Genomic DNA, 22,678 nt, shown 5'->3' on the forward strand with positions numbered 1-22,678 from the left:
GTCTGTACTCTTAGCATGGTTTTCAGTTTTACATTTATCCATATTAATACTAATTTCATCATTTAGCAAACTATAAAACACTGTTATCCAGTGACTGTCTGCTCTGATTCATACAAATCCAGCTACTGTATTTGAAAAGTCTAATAAATCTGAATCAGCTCCACCAGCAGATGAGGAAGACACCAACAGGTCAATGTCCGAGGTTAGAAAAAAAGAAATAAAACACAAACTCATAGCTTTAACTCTTTAGTGGACGCCTGTATGCGGCGAGCAGCACATACCAGCGGCACATTCAGACATTTCAGACATATGCACTCAGTCCTAACACACACACACGCCCCCTCACATACCAGTACTGTTTATATCCCCAGAAGAGCGCTTGTGAGTGCAGTGAGAGCTTTGTGTCCCATCTGCTCGGGGGCTGAGCTCAGAGTCAGGACGGCCTCTGGAGGAGCCCGGTGATGTCATCGCGGTGGGAGGGGCCAAGCCAGAAATGCTGAGCAATACAGACAAGAGTGCACGTACATTGTCCATCGTCACACGTGTCCATATGATGACTCGAGATATTTAAATTGCACGATGTACGAGTGAACACACAAAACAGTTTTTGCATTTTTACGACATTGTTGGTTTACTCTGTCACTTTAAATCTTCTCTCTACTGGACATGCACCTACACACTGCACTTTACATTTACATTTGATAATGTTTTTATGTTTATTTTATTTAGGTTTTAGTCTTTTTATGAGTATTTAATAAAATGCTGCTATGATGAGCATTTACGGTAATCTAATCTTCTAATCAAGGCTACGTTTTACTTTAGAAGTTGGCTTCGCTCATGAGTACTGATCTTACCATTAAGGCTTCGTTCAAAAACACTTCCACTGAATTTGGCACAGTTGCCTGGCTGATATTTTGGGAAAAGGCTGAGTTTTTTTTTTGTCAAAAAAAACAAGCCCATGACCGACCACACACTTGACAAGTCTATGTATTCCAAGAAGCATGAGTTACAGTATTACGACCAATGAGGCTTCTCAGGAAAGGGTTTGTGTCCATTGGTCAGGTTTGATTTACTGCAAGCGCGAGACACATGTTTATGTGTCCTTTTGAAATTGTAAAGTTGCAGCAGATTTATAATCAAGTCAAGAGATAGTCAGACCTTGTATGAATACAACACAGCTTACTGTATACCTCAGGTACAAAATCCTTCAAGAACAAGTCTGAGCTCATTGAGAGAGAAAACCTCTTTAATTTTACTCAATAAGAATCAATAACTAACAATAGTGTTTTTTTTTCATGTGTTTGTTGCAGTGGCCACACTTTACTCCACACTGGGAGGTCCAGCCATCGCTCATGGGCTGAATGAAACTCAGGTCACCCACATCATCACCAGCAGAGAGCTCCTGGAGACCAGACTCAAGGTCAGAACACGCACAAGACAAATCGATCAATCAATCAATCAGAGTTTATTTGTATTGAACTTTTCATGCAAACATATAGAAATAAGATAATAATAAGAGGAACTGAGGAATTGCACTGAGGAAACTAAGATAAATTAAGATAAATAAAATACTGAAATAGAGGACTTGTAATAAAAAGAGAAAAAAACAGAAATAAAAGGAAGTATTGTAAATGTGTAGGTGTTGTATGTGGGTAATCGAAGGTTCAGCTGGTTCAACTGTCCTCCCTCAGATTTACAACGTGCAGCTGCGTATGCTTAGTTCACTTGTTTTTCTGTGGAAAAATGGGCAATAAAAAAAAAAGACAAACAGTATCAGGCAGTGATTGATGGTATTTACTGTATTTGTGTGTCTGAACATCATGTATCTCAATAACAGAAACTGTTTCTGACCCAAAAGGGAACGGCCTCCCTCCATGGAGGAACAAAGTTGACTTTAAAGTTGAGCTTAATGGTTAAACAATGCAGTTCATTCATTTTGTTACAGAGAAAGGACCGTCCATTAATCGTTCATGGTTCATGAGTTTTTCTTTGAGAGCAGTTAATATTATTCATTTTATCAAAAAAATAATACATACTGCAACCTAATCGGTGATACAGTTACCTCTAAGAATGTAAAGATACACAACGTTAACTGAGCTGTTCATTTCTTTTCTTTTATCTTTTCCATTGATAATTACTTGAGAATTCATTTTCATTTTCATTTGTTCCATGCAAGGACATTTTCAAATCGTACATTACTGACAAAATGAGATTATAATTTACACATTCCATGCCTGGAAGGGAGCAGGATGAAGAAAACTTATTTTCCCTGCCCCTCAATCATTTCCTTTTGAAATTAAACTAGATGGTCTTCAAAATTACTCGTAAATAATAATGACATAAAAGAAAAAAAGAAAACACAAGCAACTCAATTATGGCCAATGATTTCCTAATGTACAGTATATATCAAATACTTTCACCTTTGATATCTGAGATGTATTGTATTTTAAAGACCTGACTCACTCCACTCTGCAAATAAAAAAGCAAAGTTAACAAAGTTAAGTAGTTTTCACCATGACGTCAGTGATCCACCGTCTGCCAGTCGTTTCCAGACTGTGAAACATCTCTTGTCTTCCACCATGAGTTTTTTTTTTAAGGCAGCTGCTGCTTTCAGGCACCTCTGTTATCCATCAGGGAGAATCTAAAAACACTGGAGCAGAGCTGATTAAGGAGGAGGAGGAGGAGGAGGTGAGGAGCAGCGTGTCACCGTAGAGATGGAAAAAAAATAAAGAAGAATGCACGTGCCGTGTGTTAAAGGCTGTTTTGGACAGATTCAATCCCCCCCCCCGAAGAAAAACGGTGCTCTGGCATCTCATCTCCCCTTTTTATCAAAGTGGAATAAACACAGATCCTCTGCTCACTCTCACACATCCTGTCGTAGACCAAATACTGACGAACAAGATGATGATGATGAGGGTGATGAGGATGATGATGTGTCTGGGATTCCTGGTCACTTGACAAAAGAAGGAACCTGGTTTTCATCTAGTGTTAATGTATACACAACACTTAGATTTATGTGTGTGTGTGTGTGTGTGTGTGTGTGTCTGTCTCTATGTGTGTGTGTGTGTCAGGATATCCTAATTGAAGTCCCAAGGCTGCAGCATATCATTGTAGTGGATGACACTCCGACCTCATGGCCCGGCTATCCACGTGGCATCAGCGTCCACAACATGGCCGCCGTCCAGAAACTGGGGGCCAAGCCTGAGAACGGTAAGCATGTGTTTGTTTGTGTTGAGTTGTACTGATTTTTATTTTGATTTCAGAACATTTAGCGTGTAATGAAGTGCATAAATATTGAAGCTACTTTATACCATTTACTAAAAATGCATTTGTCACATGGGGTGATACAAGGTCAAGTTCAGTTTACTCATTGTGAAGTTTCTCTGCGGATATGAAGGCGCTTCCTTAAGGCTGGGAAAATAACCCTGATGATGTCACCAGAGCTACTGGCTCACGTCCATGATTATAATTTCATTTCAGCCGTGGCATGAGTTTCAATTACAGAGGATTTGGCGGATATGAAGAGCTGGACATCGCTAATGGAAAAAGGAGACGTGACGAAGGGAGGGCGTTAGCAAATGTAGAGAGAGTGAACAGGAGAGGACCAAACAGTGAACCCTGGGGGACGCCGTGGAACAGGGGAGGAGGTGTGGATGTGGGAGATCAGTGATCAGTTATTGATGCAGGGGTGTAGGGTGTGACTTCAGCCAGGAGAGGGCAGTGCAGGCAGGTGGGAATTTAAAGGAGACATATTATGCCCCCTTTCCATAAATTAAAATAGTCCCCAGGTGTCTTAAAGACATGTCTGTGACATGCTTCGGTCAAAAAACCCCAAGGATCAAACATCACAGCTCTTTTCAGCTGTTCAAAACAACCGTGCCTGTCCCTTTAAATGCAAGTGAACCACTACTTGCCCCGCCCCTTCTACTAGTAACAGGTGGTGTTATGCAAATTCGAAAACTATTTACATCACTGGAAGATAACTGAGGGAACAGCTTGTAAAACCACATGGATTTCAACCTAGGGAGCCTGCACATTACAGATTTTCTTTGTCAATTCTCACATTTTGGAGGCCAGAAGGCAAGACAAACACCCAAATATATCAGGGTTTCCTCTACATGTAATTGATCGGCAAAATAAAAGCCGCCACACCTTCAGAATGATGATTTTTTTTTTTTTAATGTTAAAACAATGTAAAGCAGGGTTTCCACAACCAGTTAGCATTTCCTACTTTGCACCCCTTTCCACTACACAATTACAACTTTCAACTCATGCTTTTCAATCACAGCTGAGTTCTTTATTTCCTCCTCATTAAAAACGAAACTTATCAACGAGCGCATCCAGCGTTATATAATTAATTAACGACTCTGTGGCGGCCGGGGGACAAGCGCTTCGCCCCTCAGCTGTGTGTGTGTGTTCATCTCTCGCGCTCTGTTTCGAAACACAAATAGGCTACAAACGTTCACACATTGGCCTCACGTGTTTGTCATTCCCGGTGTTTTATTTTGAAAATTGACCGGATTCTCTCGTGTTTCTTTGTGTGACTTCCTGCCAAGATTGACGCGATGGCTCGCGACTCGTGCACAAAATAGACCAAACGCCGAAACGACCGCTGCAGGGCGTGAGGCGGCCGCGGAGGATTGGATGCCGAAATGAAAATGCCCCCGCTTCTCGGCGCTGACATTTCCATAATATGTCCCCTTTAAGGTGGAACAGGTTGATGTTGTCAAACGCAGCAGTGAGACTGAGATTGAGATCGGTCATGGTGACCAGATCAAGGGTCCTTAAAAAGTCTTGAATATAAATTTAGTAATAAAAAGCCTTAAAAAGTATCACATTGTCTTAAGTTCAGATTGTTTAAGTCTTAACAAGCTTAACGCGCTGAACAACACTATTTAGAATTTTTTCATTGTACCTTACTGTCCATTTTGAACTGACATCAATGCATCTAATTGGAAATGGTATATTGTTACTTTTGGTCTGTGTTTCCATCACAGGTTTGGTCTTGAATTATGTTAAAAGTAGTACTCAAAAAGTCTTAAAGTGTCTTATATTTAACTTGTTCGTACCTGTAGTCATCCTGAAGGTGAGAGGAGCAGGTCGTTTAGGGTCGTTTCTGTGCTGCATGCTGTGACCAAAACCAAACTGGCTCTTCTATCTGATACTGCACTGCACGATTCTCTACTGTAACAAACCACAATGAACGACTTTAACGCAGATGAAGATTGAAATCAAGTTAATAAGATGAAATAAATTAAGATTTAATATGTCCCTCGGAGGGGAAAAATTGACAGCATTACAGCGGCAAAGTGGAAAGAGCAGGAAAACAGAAGAACTCAGTACCAAAATGCTTTTGACGATAAAAGAAAACATAATTAAGTGGAGACAAAATGTAAATAAGTAGGTACAATGTATAAATAAAGACAATAAAACAATATATATCGTTAATAGTTGTGATCTTAAAGATATTTTTCTTGCTCAATTGAAAATTACACTTGAGGATCTCTGAGAGTTACCAGACCAATCCAAACAAGAGAAGCTCTAAATGAATGAAACACTATCTGGCTGTTTCAAACCTCTCCTGGGCTTCATGGTGCATCTCCCGTCTGGTTTTTGTGGCATTGTTTTCAAACTTAGTAACACACAGTCCCACCACTCTGTATGGGATGGTCGTGCTGGGGTTTCTCTGGGGGTCAGTGGTAGGGTGGGGGCAGATTGGTATCGATGCCATTAGGTCATGTGAATGAGGAAGTGCTGACATCTGTGTTAGATTAAAGGTTGATGCGACGCTTATTCACTTAGCGCAGTGGATGGATCCACTCTAACTCCCCCCCGTCTTTTTCGCCTTTTTTATTGTGGCCCCTTTGAACCGATTGACCCCAAAAACGAGAGAAGTTGGCAGTGTCCTGTGCAGATAAAGTGGAGAAGGAAGTAGGTTTAGGAAAGGAAAGGGAGGACGGAGCGCTGGGATATCGGGGAGGGTCATGTTTACACATTATACTGTTAACTTCGCATGACATCAGCTCCCAGAGAACACACTCCTACACGCCTCGCATCCGAGTGACAGGAAAGAGAAAGAGGAGACTCTGATGATGTGCTGTATATTGACTCCCTTCCTCTTCTTCTTCATCATCATCATCATCATCATCATGGCTCCCTTCATCCTCTTGTTTGGTTTTTTTTTTTCGGGGCCCGCTGTGCTCAGACGTCCGAGTTCTGCTTTTGCTCCACATGATGCTAAACAGAGTGGAAAAAACAAGAGCGGTCTCTCATGAAGAGTTCACTGCAGCTCCACCAGCGAACCTCCAACTGGTTTTGTTTCTCCACTTTTAGCTGATTTGGAATTTACTTATTTATTCAGACTGTAGGAGTCCTGGATCAGAGAGGAGGGGGGGGGGGTGCATCACTCTGCTCTCATGTCTTTTAAACTCTCGCCTAGTCAAGTCAAGCGCCCTTTGATTTCAAGGAACGTGCAGCAGATGAGATACTTCGTGCAACAGCTCCAGGAATCATGGGAAAAAAAGGGGGAGTCATCTGAATGCAGCGTAAAGACCGACATTAGATCTGCATGAAAATGTATCAGTCCAGTTCTACCTCCTAGGTTAGGTTTTGGTGCATTTAACACAGGACAAACAAACAGCATGTGCACAATGCAAATAAAAAGAGATACATTTCCAAATTAAACATCGCTTTTATGCAGTGTTACTACATACTACTTATTCATATGAGTGATGGCTGCTGGAGAAAAAAAAAACAATTATTGTTTTGTTTTGCACGTTCACAGTATGAACCTTCATCCAGAAGGAGAAAACTGAGTCATCTCCTAAAATTGACAGTTTAATCACCAATTGACCTAGTTTCAAGTTACTTTATTTCTCCCATGGATTTGGTTTGCAGTTTGAAAGTAAATGACATCCATTGACACAGAATAAAACAAGACAATAATAATGATGAAACTTGCTCCAGTGCAAATCAAAATGATAATGATAATTGTCTATACAAATAGAAATAAAAACAGCTAAACTACACAACTAAACATTAAAGCAAAACAATCTAAGAACTGTGAATGAAAAAGTAATTAACACAGGAAGAGGAGTTTTTCTACACCTTGTTTTTTTTCCAGTGAGATGGCAGCTGGAGTGAAGCTGTGCTTGGTAATAAAAAAAACTGGTGCAGGTTGTCATTTAAAAAAACCTTTTGTAACCTTCACACCCACTCCAGGTCGGAGGAGGTGAGAAACCTCACACTCACTCACGGCTTCACTTCAGACTCTGGTTTTATAACGTGTAGAGATTCAGACGCAAGACATCCCTGTGCTCAAAACCACAGTGACATATAAATGTTAAAGAATTAAAAAAAACACTTCACACTGCACAGTTTTACAATAGAGCGGGAATGATTCAATCTTTTGTCACAATGACTGTGAGGTTAACAGTATGAACACAGAGGTAATCCACCTAAAAGTTGGTAAAAGCTTAAAGTTATGACTGTTTCCATTCAGATTTAACGAGAAGGCTGCAGGAGATTTATTCCTACAAGGTGACTGAGGACATGCACACACACTGAGATGACACCACCCAGGGCTGGATAGAGTTAAAGTCCTGATAAGAGAAAGAAATAAAGATTAAAGAGGCAGGACTGAGGAGAGCAAGAGATTAAAGAGGGTGCGAGAAAGATGAGACGAGGAGAGGAAAGTAAAGGAGTGGAGATGGTGTTTTGTTTTGTTTTTGGCTCGAGCAGTCAGACATAAACTCTTCCTCACTGAGCCGAGACGGGTCTGATTGTTTAATATCACAGCTGAATATTTTTTTCCATTTGCGTGTTTGAACGTCTACAAAACTTTTATCGAATTACAGACTCTTTAAAACATTTCCTCGGGCTCCGACACTGGCACGTTCATCCTGTTTCTTCCACGTGGAAGAAAAAGAAAACAGAGGTTATTACTTTTATTCCCAGAACGAGTCTGTGTGACCAGTGTGTAAACAAACACGGAGGCATTTCTAGGTTAATTCAATCTATGTTTTGTGTGTGTGTGTGTTTCTTCACGTCACATGTGTGTTTCCTCTGTTCCACATTACAGCAACACGTGAGCGTAAGCAGCCGCTGCCCTCGGACATCGCCGTCATCATGTACACCAGCGGCTCCACGGGCATACCAAAGGGCGTCATGATCTCCCATAGCAACATCATCGCCGGCATCACAGGGATGGCTGAGCGGATACCTAATCTCTGGTACGCAAAACCCACAACCTCACGTGTGAACACGCTGAGCCACACACACACACACACACACACACGCACACACACCACCGGGTGATGTGAGATGTGTAGGAGGAAAGGTGTTAACGACACATGCAGCACATTTCCAACCAGACCTGGTGTTTTTATTATCTTTGTTCTGATAGATCTAAATCAAAAATCACATTTTCTTTATTCACAAAATGTCCAATGCACACTCTGATTTTTGTCCTGATTAATTTAACAACATAAATCATGTTAACTTGTGAGCAGAGATGGACAGAGTACTCAACCCCAGTACTTGAGTAAGAGTACAAATACTACTGGTCAAAATTTTACTCCGTTACAAGTAAAAGTAGCTCAGTCGACATGTTACTTGAGTAAGAGTAAAAAAGTACTTGCTTTTACATTTACTTTAAGTAAAAGTAAGAGTAAGAGTAAGAGTACATTTCTTATTTTTCACATCAGTGAATTACTATAATTTTTTCTAAATGAATTTAAGGACCTTTTAACTCTTGTTTCTGAGAATTAACTCTTTGAAACCACCTGCACTGATGTGCTTGCTTTTAGGGGTTAGGGTTTCCTTCTTTGACAAACACAGCTTGTGTTCAATAGGATTTTAGAAAAAAAAAAACTTTACTACTTTTCAGGATTCCTAGAAATTAACTCGAGTAAAAGTAAAAATATTTGTCTTGGAAATTCAAGTAAGGGTAATAAGTACCAAAGAAATCTAATACTCAAGTAAAGTACAAATCCTCTGGATATGTACTTAAGTACAGTACTCAAGTACATTTACTCCGTTACTGTCCACCACTGCTTGTGAGCTACTGTATAGAGGTGTTTGTAGTCCTCTACTGATCACGTCAGTCCTCATAGACTCCCATGTTAAAATGCATAATTTTACAGCATAAAGAAACATGTTTACAGGCTTACAACTCTGCATGATTTACTGCTTGAAAGGTGGGTGAGTGCAGATATCTCAGCTCCACAGTTGCCCCCCTTCCTTTTTTGCAAAATTTTAGATTAACTTGGAGTTAGGGGGCAGAGTCAGGCGCTGCCAAGATGGCTACAGCGAAGCAGATACAGAAAAACTTTATTAATCCCCAGAGGGAAACTGAAATGTCATAGCAGTCACAGAAACAACTGAACAAAAACTGGTTAACAAGAGCAGTGCAAAAAAATAAATAAATAGAGAACATAGAAATATAAAATATAAGTACAAAAAGGACACATTAACACATTAACATTAAGACTCATTTGATAATAACTTCACTTGTGAATGTCAGGGTGCTCACTCTTAGCTTCAAAACCGCTCTTTAGAAACCTGTGCGCTCTTAACAATCGATGATTTTGATTCCTCTGGTCTTTGTTCCCCTCAGACTTTGTGCTAAGCTAAGTTAAGCTAACCTAAGATAACTTGTTTAAAGCCCTAAATGCAAAAGTCTCTAGTTTCTGCTGATGTCTCTGTTTGACCTACAACAGTAAACGAGGCCATCAGTGAGAAGATAAGCTGTTTCTAAATCGTGTAGGCCTACTGTAGCTCTATACCCTCAGGAGGCAGTGGTCAGGTTGGTCCACCAGGCGTAACAATTTACGACACTAGATACTGTAAGCCAGATAAGCGTCTGTACGACAATACGTGCTAGAGTTCTAGTAGTTCTAAGAAGTTCTTTGTAGATGCTTTAAAGAGGAATAATGCAAGATTTGTATCTTAACTATGCTACATGTTTACCTTAATTAAACAGCTTTGAAGTAATTGTTATGGTTTAATAAATTACATGAAACTTGTTATGAGGGAGACTGGAGGCTCTCTGCCTTCCACCTAGCATCTCTTGGCTGGAACCAACTTTGTAAGATCAGAGCCTCTGACCCTGTTTCCCAGCTCTCGTCTGTGCGGCACCCCGGCACAAACGCGCCCCGTAACCCATAATCTCTTGTTTAAAGTGGATTAGACCATGCAGATACACACGTCGTAACATTGTATATGATATATCAGTGGCTCCATTGTAAACAAATGCACATGGCTGGGAGAAGGGTTAGCAACACAGAGGAAAAGCGATCAGACTTAGTTCCCCTTTAACTTTCACCCAGTTCTCACAGCAACTCAGTGAATACATACCTGTATATCCCAAAATGTAGATAACTTAACCAATTAGTTTCCTTTGACTGTGAAGCTTTCCAGTATAGGCTGGTTAGGAGATTGTGATGTTTCTGTGACTCTTGTTTATAGTGTTGTGAGAAGAGTTATGCATCAGTGAGTTTTATTTCCATAAAAGCAGAGCGCGGCGCTGTATGAGCCGAAATCCATTTATGTCCAAGAGCATCTCCAGTCCTTACTGTATCTCAACAAGAGACAAGATGTTTAAATTGCATTATATCAGCACAGTGAGGACATTAATTTCATCTTATCTGTTGTTTTCCAACCTAACCCTCCCCTCCGCCACCCCCCTCCCCTCATCTCCACATCTCCACTGTCACTGGTTTCATTCTGTTGGCTTTACAATTCTCCGATAGCACAATGTTTAAGTTTTCATGCTAACGTCTCTCGTGTCTCTCGCTGAGCACGTGCACAAGCATTAGTCAGCCTGCTAGTGCCATCACGCAGCTCGAGTATTTACATTAAAACAAAAACAGGCCCTTTTCTCTGGGGGGTTGAGACAGGGGTGAGAGGAAATGCAGAAGAGAGGGAAGAAAAAAACTGCGAGGAAGGGAGGCAGCGTGAGGAGGACGGAGGTCAGAGAGGGTCATGAATGTTACCAACATAATCAGACTTGTAACAACCGTGTAAACCGCCTCATCACGTACTCCCCTGATTCTCCAAACCAGTGAAACGTGATACTCTAGAAAATGAGTACACAGACTTTTAGATGCACATGCACAGTGTTTATCTTCTAAAGATCACTGTCATGAGATTTATGACTGCAGAGATCATAATAGTTTGTGTTAAAACTCATTATATAGCAGTTTTTTAATATTTAAATTACATGTATTTAATATAACTTGAGCTAATGTTTAAATTTGAGCTGGTTCCTGTGTGTCTTCACAGTGAGGAGGACACCTACATCGGCTACCTGCCTCTCGCCCACGTGCTGGAGCTCAGTGCGGAGCTCGTATGTGTTTCCCACGGCTGTCGGATCGGCTACTCCTCACCTCAGACTCTGGCTGACCAGGTAAAGTTGCACAAAAACAGCAGAGTTCAAGTCATGTCATGGTACACTATGCATTCATGTACTTTCTTCTTTATTGTCCTTAAAATATTGTAACTCAATGACAAGATATGGAAAATCTGCAGTATTCAAAGTTGCAAATTGTTGCAAATGTGGTTGTTTGGTTTAAATGAATAGTTTTGAGAGTTAAACTTATTCTCATGTCTGTATCTGTATCTACGGTAGCTACCAGTTTATCTTAAAGCCTGGAAACTGAGGGAAACATCCAGCCTGCATAATAAAATACTGCGGATAACATACAGTATGATACATAGAGAACATTTAATATGCAGCCAAATCCCACACACTCAACAAATTCAATTATTCTATCAAATGATAAATAAATGTGTCATTCTTTGTTGCGTCAGAACCAGTGGGAAGCAGATTTCACATTAAAAATCTGACTTGTGCAACCTCCATTATTGTGACATTGTGCTTTTTTTTTCTTTTTTCCCACCCGTAGTCGACCAAGATAAAGAAAGGAAGCAAAGGAGACACCAGCGTCCTGCAGCCCACCCTGATGGCAGCTGTTCCGGTACGACACGACTAATCACTGTCACGACGACAGTATCATCATGAGTGAGAAATCCTGAGATTCACAGCATCTCTCACTGACTCACTTTCTCATGAGGATTGTTTCAGACAATACTCAGTAATCCAGCTGTGTGAGGGAGGGGAGGGGGCTGACAGAGTCCAGCAGACCTGTATCTAATGGACTCACTGTGACGTAAATGCTCCCTATACCTCCCTTCCCTGGTATTACAGTGGCATATTTGAGGTTGGCTGCTCCTGCTCATCCCCCCCCCCCTGAGGTGCATTTTTATAGATTAATCCATCTCAGCGGCGATGACGTCAGAATGGGCTTAACGTAGCATGGCAGTATTTATTTTGTCAATGCAAGGAGCTGAGTGAGTGTTCCACCCAGTTTAAAACGCTTTATTAGTTTTAGAGGGAGTTTACAGTCGGAGGAGGAAACGAAAAGTAGGGCAGAAAAGTGGAAGTCTGCAAGTCTTAGGGTGTTACCGAGAATTTGATCCAATCCTGTATCCACACAGTCATGGATCACTGCACCCTCAAATATTAGGGTTAAGGCTGCTGTGATTGATGTTTTATAATATGAATAATTCATAAAAGAATGGTGCTTCAAGTGATGAACCAGCAGAGAATTACCATCAGACTGCTCTGCTCTGCATTTATCATCTTTCAGCTCGTTGTTTTGGATTTACACCACTCAACATTTGTTTCAGTCTTATTTCTCTGGTCATTTCCAGCAGCAGGAAACTGTTGAAGGTGGCAAAGGCCTTGAAAAGCCACTGTACACTTCCTGCCAAGCACCTAACAGCAGACCGGAAAAGTTAGCAACTAGCTAGTTGTCCTCACTAGAGCTACAACAATTAATTGATTAATCGAATAAGAATAGATTATTATTATTATCAACTATTTTGATATTCGAATAATCGGTTTGAGTGGGTTTTTTTTTTTTTAAGTCAAAAAATTTTGATTTCAGCTTCTTAAATGTGAATATTTCTGGTTTCTTTGTTCCTTCATGACCATAAACTGAGTATCTATTTGGTTTGTGGACAAAACAAGACATTTGAGGACGTCATCCGGTGGTGTGAGAAACACTGATTGATATTTTTCAACATTTTCTGACATTTTATTGACCAAACAACTAATCGATTCATTGTTTAAAAAATCGACAGATTAATCGATCATGAAAATAATCATTAGTTGCGGCCCTAGTCCTCACCGCCATCACCATTAGCTTCTAGTAACAATACTGAACATCGAAGCTGAGACTGACGCTAATCTTATCCACAGAGTCGTCCTTTTGTCTATAATTGACACTCAAGGGGATCAATACAGATACAAACACAGTTAAAAACCTTTGATTTATTGACATAGTTCAGCAGACACAGGACTTCAGGAAGAAACTAGTCGCTTTGTTTTCTCATGTTTACTTTGAATTAAGATCCAGACGTTCAACGACTAAAATCCTTCATCTGGTTAAAATACATAGTTGTAAATCAAACCCTGTCTTTTATGCCATATGTGACCTAAAACTGGATTATAATCTATCATCTATCCATTTTTAGACATGTTATTGTGGAAAATTTCCATAAAAGAGAATAAGTATTGGACTGATATTCAGCAGAAAGTCAGGAACACAAATTTAACAGCAGGTCACTGTGTTAACTTTAAGGTTCTGGTTCTGGTTTGAATGTAGTTTACTGTAACTGTGATGAGTTGTAATTTATTCTACACTTGATGTCACAGTTACACAGTCACTGTCTTTTCCATTTAACCAGTATTTTTTATTTATTTTACATTTTTTTAGCTCTAAGTTTCAAGCTGGATTCCTAGAAAATTGTGAAACTTCAACGATATTCCCCATGAAGACGAATGAGTAAACCCTGGATAACAGGACATTATAATACCATTACTCATGTTGGTCAGATTATACACAGGCTGGTTGGAGACAATGCTGCCTCCCTCACTGCTGTACTCTCTCTCCCTCTCTGTCTCTCACACCATCGGCACAGTCCCACCCTCCATATACTCCACCCCTCCCACCCCCCCACATCTCCCAGTGGTCGTAGTGTAAAGGTCGGAGGGCCCCAGTGTCTGGAACCATTCACAGCTGTAAACAGAACGTGAGAAAGCCCCATGTGGTTATCCCCACGACACGCACGCACACACACACACACATGCACACCAACACGCATACAAATTGTTTGCTGTGATATGACAACGGGCTGCTGCATGAATCCTGTGTCCACTTCCTCTCTCACTGCATTAGCTTCACACTCACACACACACACACACACACACACACACACACACACACACACACACGCACACACATATATACATACACACACATACACACACACACACACACACACACAGGGAGCAGCTGGTTTTTATTGTTTTTTGCTCTTCTTGCCCTTTTCCCCAATTCACGACGACTCCCAACTTTTGACGACACTCAACTGATTTGGACAATGATTATGATGATGATGATGAAGAGTTCTTGATGTGCGGGTTTCGGTCGTCTTCTCTGTTCTCCGGCTTTTTGACAAGAGGGGAGACTCATAAAACCAAAGTGAAGTCAAGCATGCGACTGGGAACAGAATAAAATAATACCAAATTGCTGGGAGCTGGAGTTTACATTCCTGCTCCCATTTCAGAGACACCAGTTTATCACTGAGTGAGAGAAACAAGCTGAATAAACAGATTTCAGCTTTAGTGAATTTTTTGTTGTTGTTGCATCTTTGAGGTCACTGTTCATGACACTGACCATGAATTTTAAGTAAAAAAGAAAAAAGAAAAAGAAGCTCACTGTATCACATGCCAACATAAACCAGAGCCAGAGTGGCTGGTTAAAAATGTCAAGAATCCAGCTACAAAAAAAGAAAAAAAAACAGATCTTTGTTAGAATTTGATAAATAAAAGCTTAAATAGGAGTTTATATCAAACTTTATTTAATCCTATCACTACTCTGTGCTTGGTACTTCATTAGCAGGTGATAATATAGCCTATTGATACACAGCTGATTGAGTTTATATCTGTGGCCTGTTTCCTTTCTAATCATTAAATTTGTGTTTATCTTCTAAAGATCAATGTCATGTGATTTATGACTGCAGAGATCATAGTAGTTTGTGTTAAAACTCATTGTACAGCAGGTTTTTTTGTATTTAAATGACATTTATTCAGCTTAAAGCAGAAGTAAGTGATATATTTGTGTTAATATAAGTCTTAAATAGTTATATCTTCCGACAGCAATCACTTACATAGAGTGTTTGGACCGAAACACGGGTCTGTCAGTCCCTCTGCTCTGCTCTGAGCCGAGGAGAAAACATTTATCATATCCTACAGTTTTTATCCAATGAGGAGAGAGAACGGCATGCAGGGCTGTGTGTGCAGCCAAGGGACGCCGTGAATGTGGTGACGTAGGGACGAGGACTGTTATGGTGCGTTCAAGGAAACTCGTAACTCGTGCTTTTCCGACCTGTGAAGTCGTACCAGTTCGATCTGGTACGAGTTCACGGGTCGGAAGTTACGAGTGGCCGTTATAGTGACTTTCACCGGTAAAACAGGTCGGAGAAACACGAGTGGGTTGCCTGGAACGCTACAAAGTCGTAAGTTGTGACTTGAAGCTGTAATTTACGGTTTCAAAAGCCTACCTGGAACGCAGCATTAGCCAAAACGACCGGATCGCTTACTTCTGCTTTAACTTGAGCTAATGTTGTTTCCTTTGTGTAGCAAATTCATTTGAAACTTTATTTGTAGTTTCAATTGTTTCTATACAGTACGCACAGATCAGTCACAACATTAAAACTAGTCCACTGTTTTAATGTTATGGTTCATGGGAGTATAATTATTATGAGCTTTTTCTAATTAATTTATGTTCCCTTTGGGTTACAGTACTTTCCTGCACTAAATGAACTTCATCACTCCTTTCATCTTCTTTCCCAACTCATTATCTTTTCCCTCACACTGTTGTATTTCTTCCTTCAGGTTGAAGAAGTCGACATCAGTTCTGTTTTTCTGTTGTGTTTTTTTTTTTTCTCTAACTCTTGCAGTTGCCATTCGTTTCCCTCTGGTTTTGTAGGTCACTCATTGTGAGTAATCCATTGGGGGAGCGCTGCCGTTATGCAACCAAACTTAGGAACACATATGTGTTCCACACTGTACTGGACTGGACTTGTTGTATGGACTCGTTGGACTGGTTGTATCCAGAAACAGCTGGTCTGTTCTGTAAACGTCCTGTGTTTTCATCAGCTCTGGCCCACTTAAATTTTATAACAATTTTTTTTTACTTTCCATTAAAAAAAAGTAATTATAGGCAGTCAGATATTGTAGTAAATATTTGCAGAGCTTGAGCCACAGGCCTAATTTTAGTTTGAAGTAAATATAAAAGAACCAAATATTTTTTGCTTCAGATTCGCTCAGTGTTACAGCTCCTGCCTGGGCCTTGTATAACAATCTCTCAAATTTGTATCTTTTCACTTTGCAGATAGAAAATATCAACTTATTGTCCAGATCTTATCACAGTTTCCTGCCATGGTGTCTGGCCGTAACTCTCTTTTCTAGTTTATCTCTGATTCAACCCTCTTCTTTATCTTATCTCCGACTTTTGACTCCTCTGCTTCAGTCTAAACTTTTCTCTCTACAGTTTCCTCTTATTTATTCCTTTTTAATCCCTTCATGTCATCACCGGTCTCTCTTTCTCTCCCTCTGTTCTCCTGTTCTCTCTCTCTGGCTGTAGGAGATCATGGATCGCATCTATAAGAACGTGATGACCAAAGTGGAGGAGATGAACTGCTTCCAGCGAACTCTCTTCACTCTGGCGTACAACTACAAGCTGGAGCAGCTCAGCAAAGGACACAGCACGCCTCTATGTGACAAGTACGTAGGGAGTAGAAAAGGTGCATTTCACTCAAAGAGTTGTATAATCCCCTAAACCTGCGGAGATGGCATGTATTGTTTTAAATGCATATACCTCCTCTATCCATCCACACCTACAGGCTGGTGTTCAGGAAGGTTCGCTCTCTGCTCGGAGGTCGGACGCGGGTGCTGTTGTCGGGAGGAGCGCCGCTCTCCGCCGCCACACAGCGCTTCATGAACGTGTGTTTCTGCTGCCCTGTGGGTCAGGGGTACGGCCTGACGGAGACCTGTGGGGCTGGAACCATCAGCGAGTGTAAGGGAGTGTTAAAGGAGACGTATTATGCCACCTTTCCACAAATTAAAATAGTTAAAGAAATATCTGTGACATGCTTTGGTCAAAAAACCCCAAGAATTACAGTAAACATCACAGCTCTTTTCATCCTCTCAAAACAGCCCTGTTCAGAACGGCTGGTTTCAGTGCCTGTCCCTTTAAATGCAAATGAACCACTGCTTGCCCCTTCTACTGGTACCAGGTAGGGTGGTATTATGCAAATTCGAATCCTAGTTACATGACTGGAAGACAACTGAGGGAACAGCTCGTTAAATTGCGTGGATTTCAACCAAGGGAGTCTGAATATTACAGATTTTTTTTGTCAATTCTCACATTTTGGAGGCCGGAAGGCAAGACAAACACCCAAATATATGATAAAGAGCCTTTAAAAAGTTATATTTCCATCATATGTCCCCTTAAACATCCAACAAAATAATCAGCCTCCGATCTGACACTGCAGCGATTATCAGCTCATTGTCAGCATGTCACAGTAAATGTACGAGGATGTGACCTCCGAACCGGATGCTGGCTCACACTGTATCGCAAGATAAGGTCACTGGTAATTCCTGATCGTTGCAGACTTGATTTTCCTTGGACTGGAGACTGCAGACTGGGACCAAAGCAAAGTAATTAAATAGTATTTTTAAAAAAGGGGGGAAATCTGAGTCAGCTCAACCATAGAAGAAACTGATAATGTTGTTAATATTGTTGAATCTCACGATCAGATACTAATATTTCAGAAACCGCTGTTAGTTTGTGACAGACCTTCATGGTCTCCTAGGATGAACCCAAACTAGATGATTTCCCAGTTTGTTTGTTTTTTGTTTTTTGCTGTAGCTCCACCATGAGTTAAACAGGAGCTGTGCACGATTTTTACCTAGGAGGAGTTCTGTAGAGGAAAAAAAAACAACCAAAACAGAGAAAAAGCATTGCATAGTTACCCTTTACATATTTGTGACTTTAAAGGGGAACTATGCAAGTCCAGTCGCTTTTCTGCTGTTTTGCTAACCCTCCTCTCAGCCATGTGCATTTGTTTACAATGAAGCCAGCCGTAGTGGATAATGTTATTTATCATATACCATGTTACCATGTGTATATTTGTGTAGTCTTATCTGTCATAAACAAGAGATTACGGGTTACGGGGCGCGTTACGTTTGTGTCACGGTACCGCAGAGATGAGAGCTGGGACACTGGGTCGGAGGCTCTGATCTTACAAGCAAGAAACGCTAGGTGGAAGGCAGAGAGTCCATTCTCCCTGGAACAAGTTAAAAGTCATTGATTTAACCATCACTGTTACTCTGAAGGTGGTTAATTAAAGCAGAAGTAAGTGATATATTTGTGTTAATATAAGTCTTAAATAGTTATATCTTCCGACAGCAATCACTTACATACAAGTATTGGACCGAAACATGCTCTGTCAGTCCCTCTGCTCTGCTCTGAGCCGAGGAGAAACACAAGACCTACAGTTTTTATCCAATGAGGAGAGAGAACGGCATGCAGGGCTGTGTGTGCAGCCAAGGGACGCCGTGAATGTGGTGACGTAGGGACGAGGACTGTTATGGTGCGTTCAAGGCAACTCGTAACTCGTGTTTTTCCGACCTGTGAAGTCGTACCAGTTCACGGGTCAGAAGTTACGAGTGGCCGTTATAGTGACTTTCACAGGTAAAACTGTCGGAAAAACACGAGTGGGTTGCCTGGAACGCTACAGAGTCGTAAGTTGTGACTTGAAGCTGTAATTTACGGTTTCAAAAGCCGGCCTCGAACGCAGCATTAGCCAAAACGACCGGATCGCTTACTTCTGCTTTAAGGTAAAAATGTAGCATAGTCAAGCTAAAAAATCTTTCATAGTTCCTCTTTAAGTGAAATTTTTCAACAAGTATGGGACACACGCTCTTGTCCCTCTCAGGAGCCAAACCCCTGCAAAACACAAGACCTTGTGTTTGTGTGCAAATTACAAAACGTTAGCCTGGCGTGACAATGATGAACATTAAGTGGTCAGCATGTTAGCAGCACTGTAAACATATTGGCATAGCTACTGTTGTTAGCACGTAGCTTCGATATGACACAGCTGCCAGTTTGGCCTGAGTCATGTTTATCTGCAGTAACTCAGCTGACCCCAGTTCATTTTGAACTCAGTTACTAAATCATGTAGTGCGTGCCCAGGGCTTTACCGGAAAGGTTGCCCAACATTGAGTAACTGTGGGAAGTTTCCAGAACCTGTACAAGAGTGATGGAGTTTCCACAACCTGTGAGCAGGGCTAAAAAAAGACAAACAGTGGGAGGACATGAGGAGAGACGAAGAGGAGGAGGAGAAGGAGGAGGAGAGGGGGTGTTTTACAGCAGCGATGGGAAAATGGATGGTTGGGGGGTAAATAATAAGAAAAAATAAAGTGCGTGGGTTGTAGTAAACAGAGCAAGGTTTTCTGTTTTGAAGGAGAGGATGCAGCGGTGTGGAAAAAAACAACAGCACGCAACAAGTCATCTCGCTTGCTCGCTCTGAGAACACAAACCTCATCCTCTCATCTGTTTGCATCTGCCATGCACCAGTCATCTGTTTTGAACTTCACGATGTGTCGGCTCGATCGCTGCCAACAACACAACACATTTTGTCAGATAATGGAAACGGGCCCTCGCGAGGCTTTCTTTCCCAGGCAGAAAGCAGAACCGACCACCGAGTGGCCCGGTGCCCGGCTCTCTGCGCCGCTGCGGTCACTTCTTCACTCACTTACGACCAGAGGGGGAAAAAAAGAAAAAAAAAACGCTTTGTTTTGGTGGATATTCCCTCTCTGGGGGATAGGGTTTCCATGGCGAGGGAACAAGTGAGGTCATGTTGCCATGGTAACGAATGTCATGCCTTGATGCTGGTGGTGTTCTTCTTCCTCATGATCATGTGTGTGTGTGTGTGTATGTGTGTGTTGTCTGTTCCAGTGTGGGATTACAGCACTGGGAGAGTGGGAGGACCGCTGGTTTGCTGTGAGATAAAGCTCAAAGACTGGGTGGAGGGTGAGTGATGACACACTCACACACACACACACACACACACACACATGCACGCACAGACACACACACACACACACACACACATGCACGCACACTATGAAATACACAATGTCAGATGGATTCACAGGGACATGCATCAGTCCGACTCTGACTCATCTCATCTCTAGGGCGGCTGCAAACAGCTTTATAGGAAGTAGCGCGGCAGCAGGTCGGCGGTTTGATTCCCACTGTAGGAGCCAAAATTTATAGATGTAGAAAGAGATCGAGATTTATGTATTTTTGATCTATATGTTGTGTATCTATAGTGCAGAGTTTGAGGGAGATTACGTCACCGACGGCCTCAGTTTGGACGTGAGAGCGGTGATAGGGAGCACATAGTTTTTCTACGGAGGGAAGGAGTGATGGATGTAAATTGTTTTTTCCTTAAGTAAACTTTAGTTTTTGAAACGGATACATCTCGTCATTCATTCTTGTATGAAACCCTGCCTTTCATCCTCTCACGTGGCTGGCTTTGACACCCACCTCCTCCAGATGTTAGCATCCTTTAGGGCAGAGCGCTGAATCCCCAAACGACCCCTGAGTAGTAGCCTATGTATGGCTGTGATATATGAAATATATGAATGGTTAAACGTGGCGTGTATTATACTCTTAAGTGCAGCCATATCTCTCACACACACACACACACATAAACATAAACACTTTCTGGAGTTTACTTGTCCATCGTTTCCACATTTTCCAGGCCACATGTTCTGTCAGAGATCACTGGTGGTTCACAGCCTTGTAAGGAAGGCTCTCCACTTTCCTTCATGCTCCTGCGCAACTTCTGTCTTTTTTTTTTTTTAATGTAAGGCGTTATAACTCATTTTTATTACGCCCTGTTAAATCTTGATACTTATCAAGTTGACTTTATTGCCTGCTTGGCTGGCGGAGCAGAAATAGAAGTTAGAGTAAACACGCTGTCAGGTTTTTTATCTGCAAAAAAAATATTATGCTGCGGGAGAATTGAATGTTCGTTCGTTTGTTTGTTTGTTTGGACTTTTCCCATTCGCTTGATGTTGTAAAACTTTTCTTTCTGCTTTCAGGCGTCTACCGCAGCACAGACAAGCCGCATCCTCGGGGAGAGATTCTGGTCGGCGGACCGAACGTGACCATGGGATACTACAAGATGGAGGCTAAAAACCAAGACGACTTCTTTGTGGATGAGAACGGCCAGAGGTGGTTCTGCACGGGAGACATCGGGGAGTTTCACGGAGATGGATGCCTGAAGATAATCGGTGAGGAAAAGACTATAAACCCAGGCTTTTGGTGAGGGCGGGGGGTGGAGGGGCGTAGATAACCGCCCCGGTTCAGATGCTCCAACATTAAATAGTCCACATCATCCACTCTCTGCCCCACATTCCTGTGTTTCTTCCAGCTGACCTCTGTGCTGCACTTCCATGCATCAGTTTGACAGGAAACCGTCGCATGAATCAGATTTTACCTCATTTCTGGAAATCACTCCCCAGTCCTGTTTACTTCACTCCAGAGCCAGAGCCCCCAACTCTTCTGTTTTATCTAGATGGCACTGGTCAGATAGACGCAGTTCACTGACAAATGGGTTTTTCCCCCAACTTCCTCCATTTTCCTTCTTCTTTTTTACTGTATATACACACTGTGCTTAAAAGTTTACATACCCTGGCAGAATTTGTGAAATACTGGCTAAAATATAATTGATAATGCAACAAAACTTTCTTTATTCAGAGTTAGTGGCTGGACGAAGCCATTTATTATCACACAATTGTGTTTGATCTTTTTGAATATTAATGATAAGTGCAAACACCAAAATGGCCCTGATCAAAAGTTTACATACCCTCAAAGTTTAACCCTGATAATATACACGCAGAATGACACAGACAGGTTTAAATTGCTACTTTAGTGTCAATGAGATTCTGGGCTCTTGACAAACACCTGCGCATTTCATCCATTGCTGCACTGACTTTGCTGGATTCTGAGCCGTGGGGAAAGCAAAATAACTGTCAAAAGTCCTGAGAGAGAAGGTTGTTCAACTTTATAAAACAAAAAAAGGATGTAAAAAGATATCCAAAGACTTGAGAATGCCAACCAGCAGAGTTCAAGCTCTCATAAAAGTGGAAATTTAGGGTTTTTGTTGATACAAAGCCACCAAGGTCTGGTACAATCAAAGTTTCAAACCTCACCAGTTTAATTTGAATCCCATTAAAAATAAGATAAATCTGTTTTGTCTGATCACTCATGTTTTCCTTAATGAATGGTACGCAGTTACAAAATCTTCCAGGGTATGTACTGTAAACTTTTGAGCACAACTGTATCCTCACTCATAGATGAACATACACATGTTGTCACAACTTAGCAGCTTCCTCTGTTGTGTTTCCAGATCGTAAAAAAGACCTGGTGAAGCTGCAGGCTGGGGAGTACGTCTCCCTGGGGAAGGTGGAGGCCATGTTGAAGAACTGCCCACTGATCGACAACATATGTGCCTATGCCAACAGGTGTGT

General features: G+C 41.4%; 1 protein-coding gene across 1 annotated transcript in view; it reads left to right on the top strand.

Annotated features, from left to right (window-relative positions):
* acsl3a (acyl-CoA synthetase long chain family member 3a) overlaps positions 1 to 22,678 on the top strand; it is a 41,533-nt gene that overhangs the window by 15,471 nt on the left and 3,384 nt on the right. Inside the window, exons 4-13 of the mRNA XM_085794983.1 lie at positions 1,311 to 1,420; positions 3,072 to 3,210; positions 8,081 to 8,231; positions 11,284 to 11,407; positions 11,907 to 11,978; positions 16,716 to 16,855; positions 16,975 to 17,147; positions 20,094 to 20,168; positions 21,248 to 21,439; positions 22,558 to 22,672. Of these exons, the coding sequence (XP_085651109.1) occupies positions 1,311 to 1,420; positions 3,072 to 3,210; positions 8,081 to 8,231; positions 11,284 to 11,407; positions 11,907 to 11,978; positions 16,716 to 16,855; positions 16,975 to 17,147; positions 20,094 to 20,168; positions 21,248 to 21,439; positions 22,558 to 22,672 (1,291 nt within the window). The remainder of the gene's footprint in view (positions 1 to 1,310; positions 1,421 to 3,071; positions 3,211 to 8,080; positions 8,232 to 11,283; positions 11,408 to 11,906; positions 11,979 to 16,715; positions 16,856 to 16,974; positions 17,148 to 20,093; positions 20,169 to 21,247; positions 21,440 to 22,557; positions 22,673 to 22,678) is intronic.

This window comes from Trachurus japonicus, chromosome 13, assembly GCF_045865225.1.
Source record: "Trachurus japonicus isolate A0001 chromosome 13, Traja_1.0".
Classification (NCBI taxonomy): domain Eukaryota; kingdom Metazoa; phylum Chordata; class Actinopteri; order Carangiformes; family Carangidae; genus Trachurus; species Trachurus japonicus.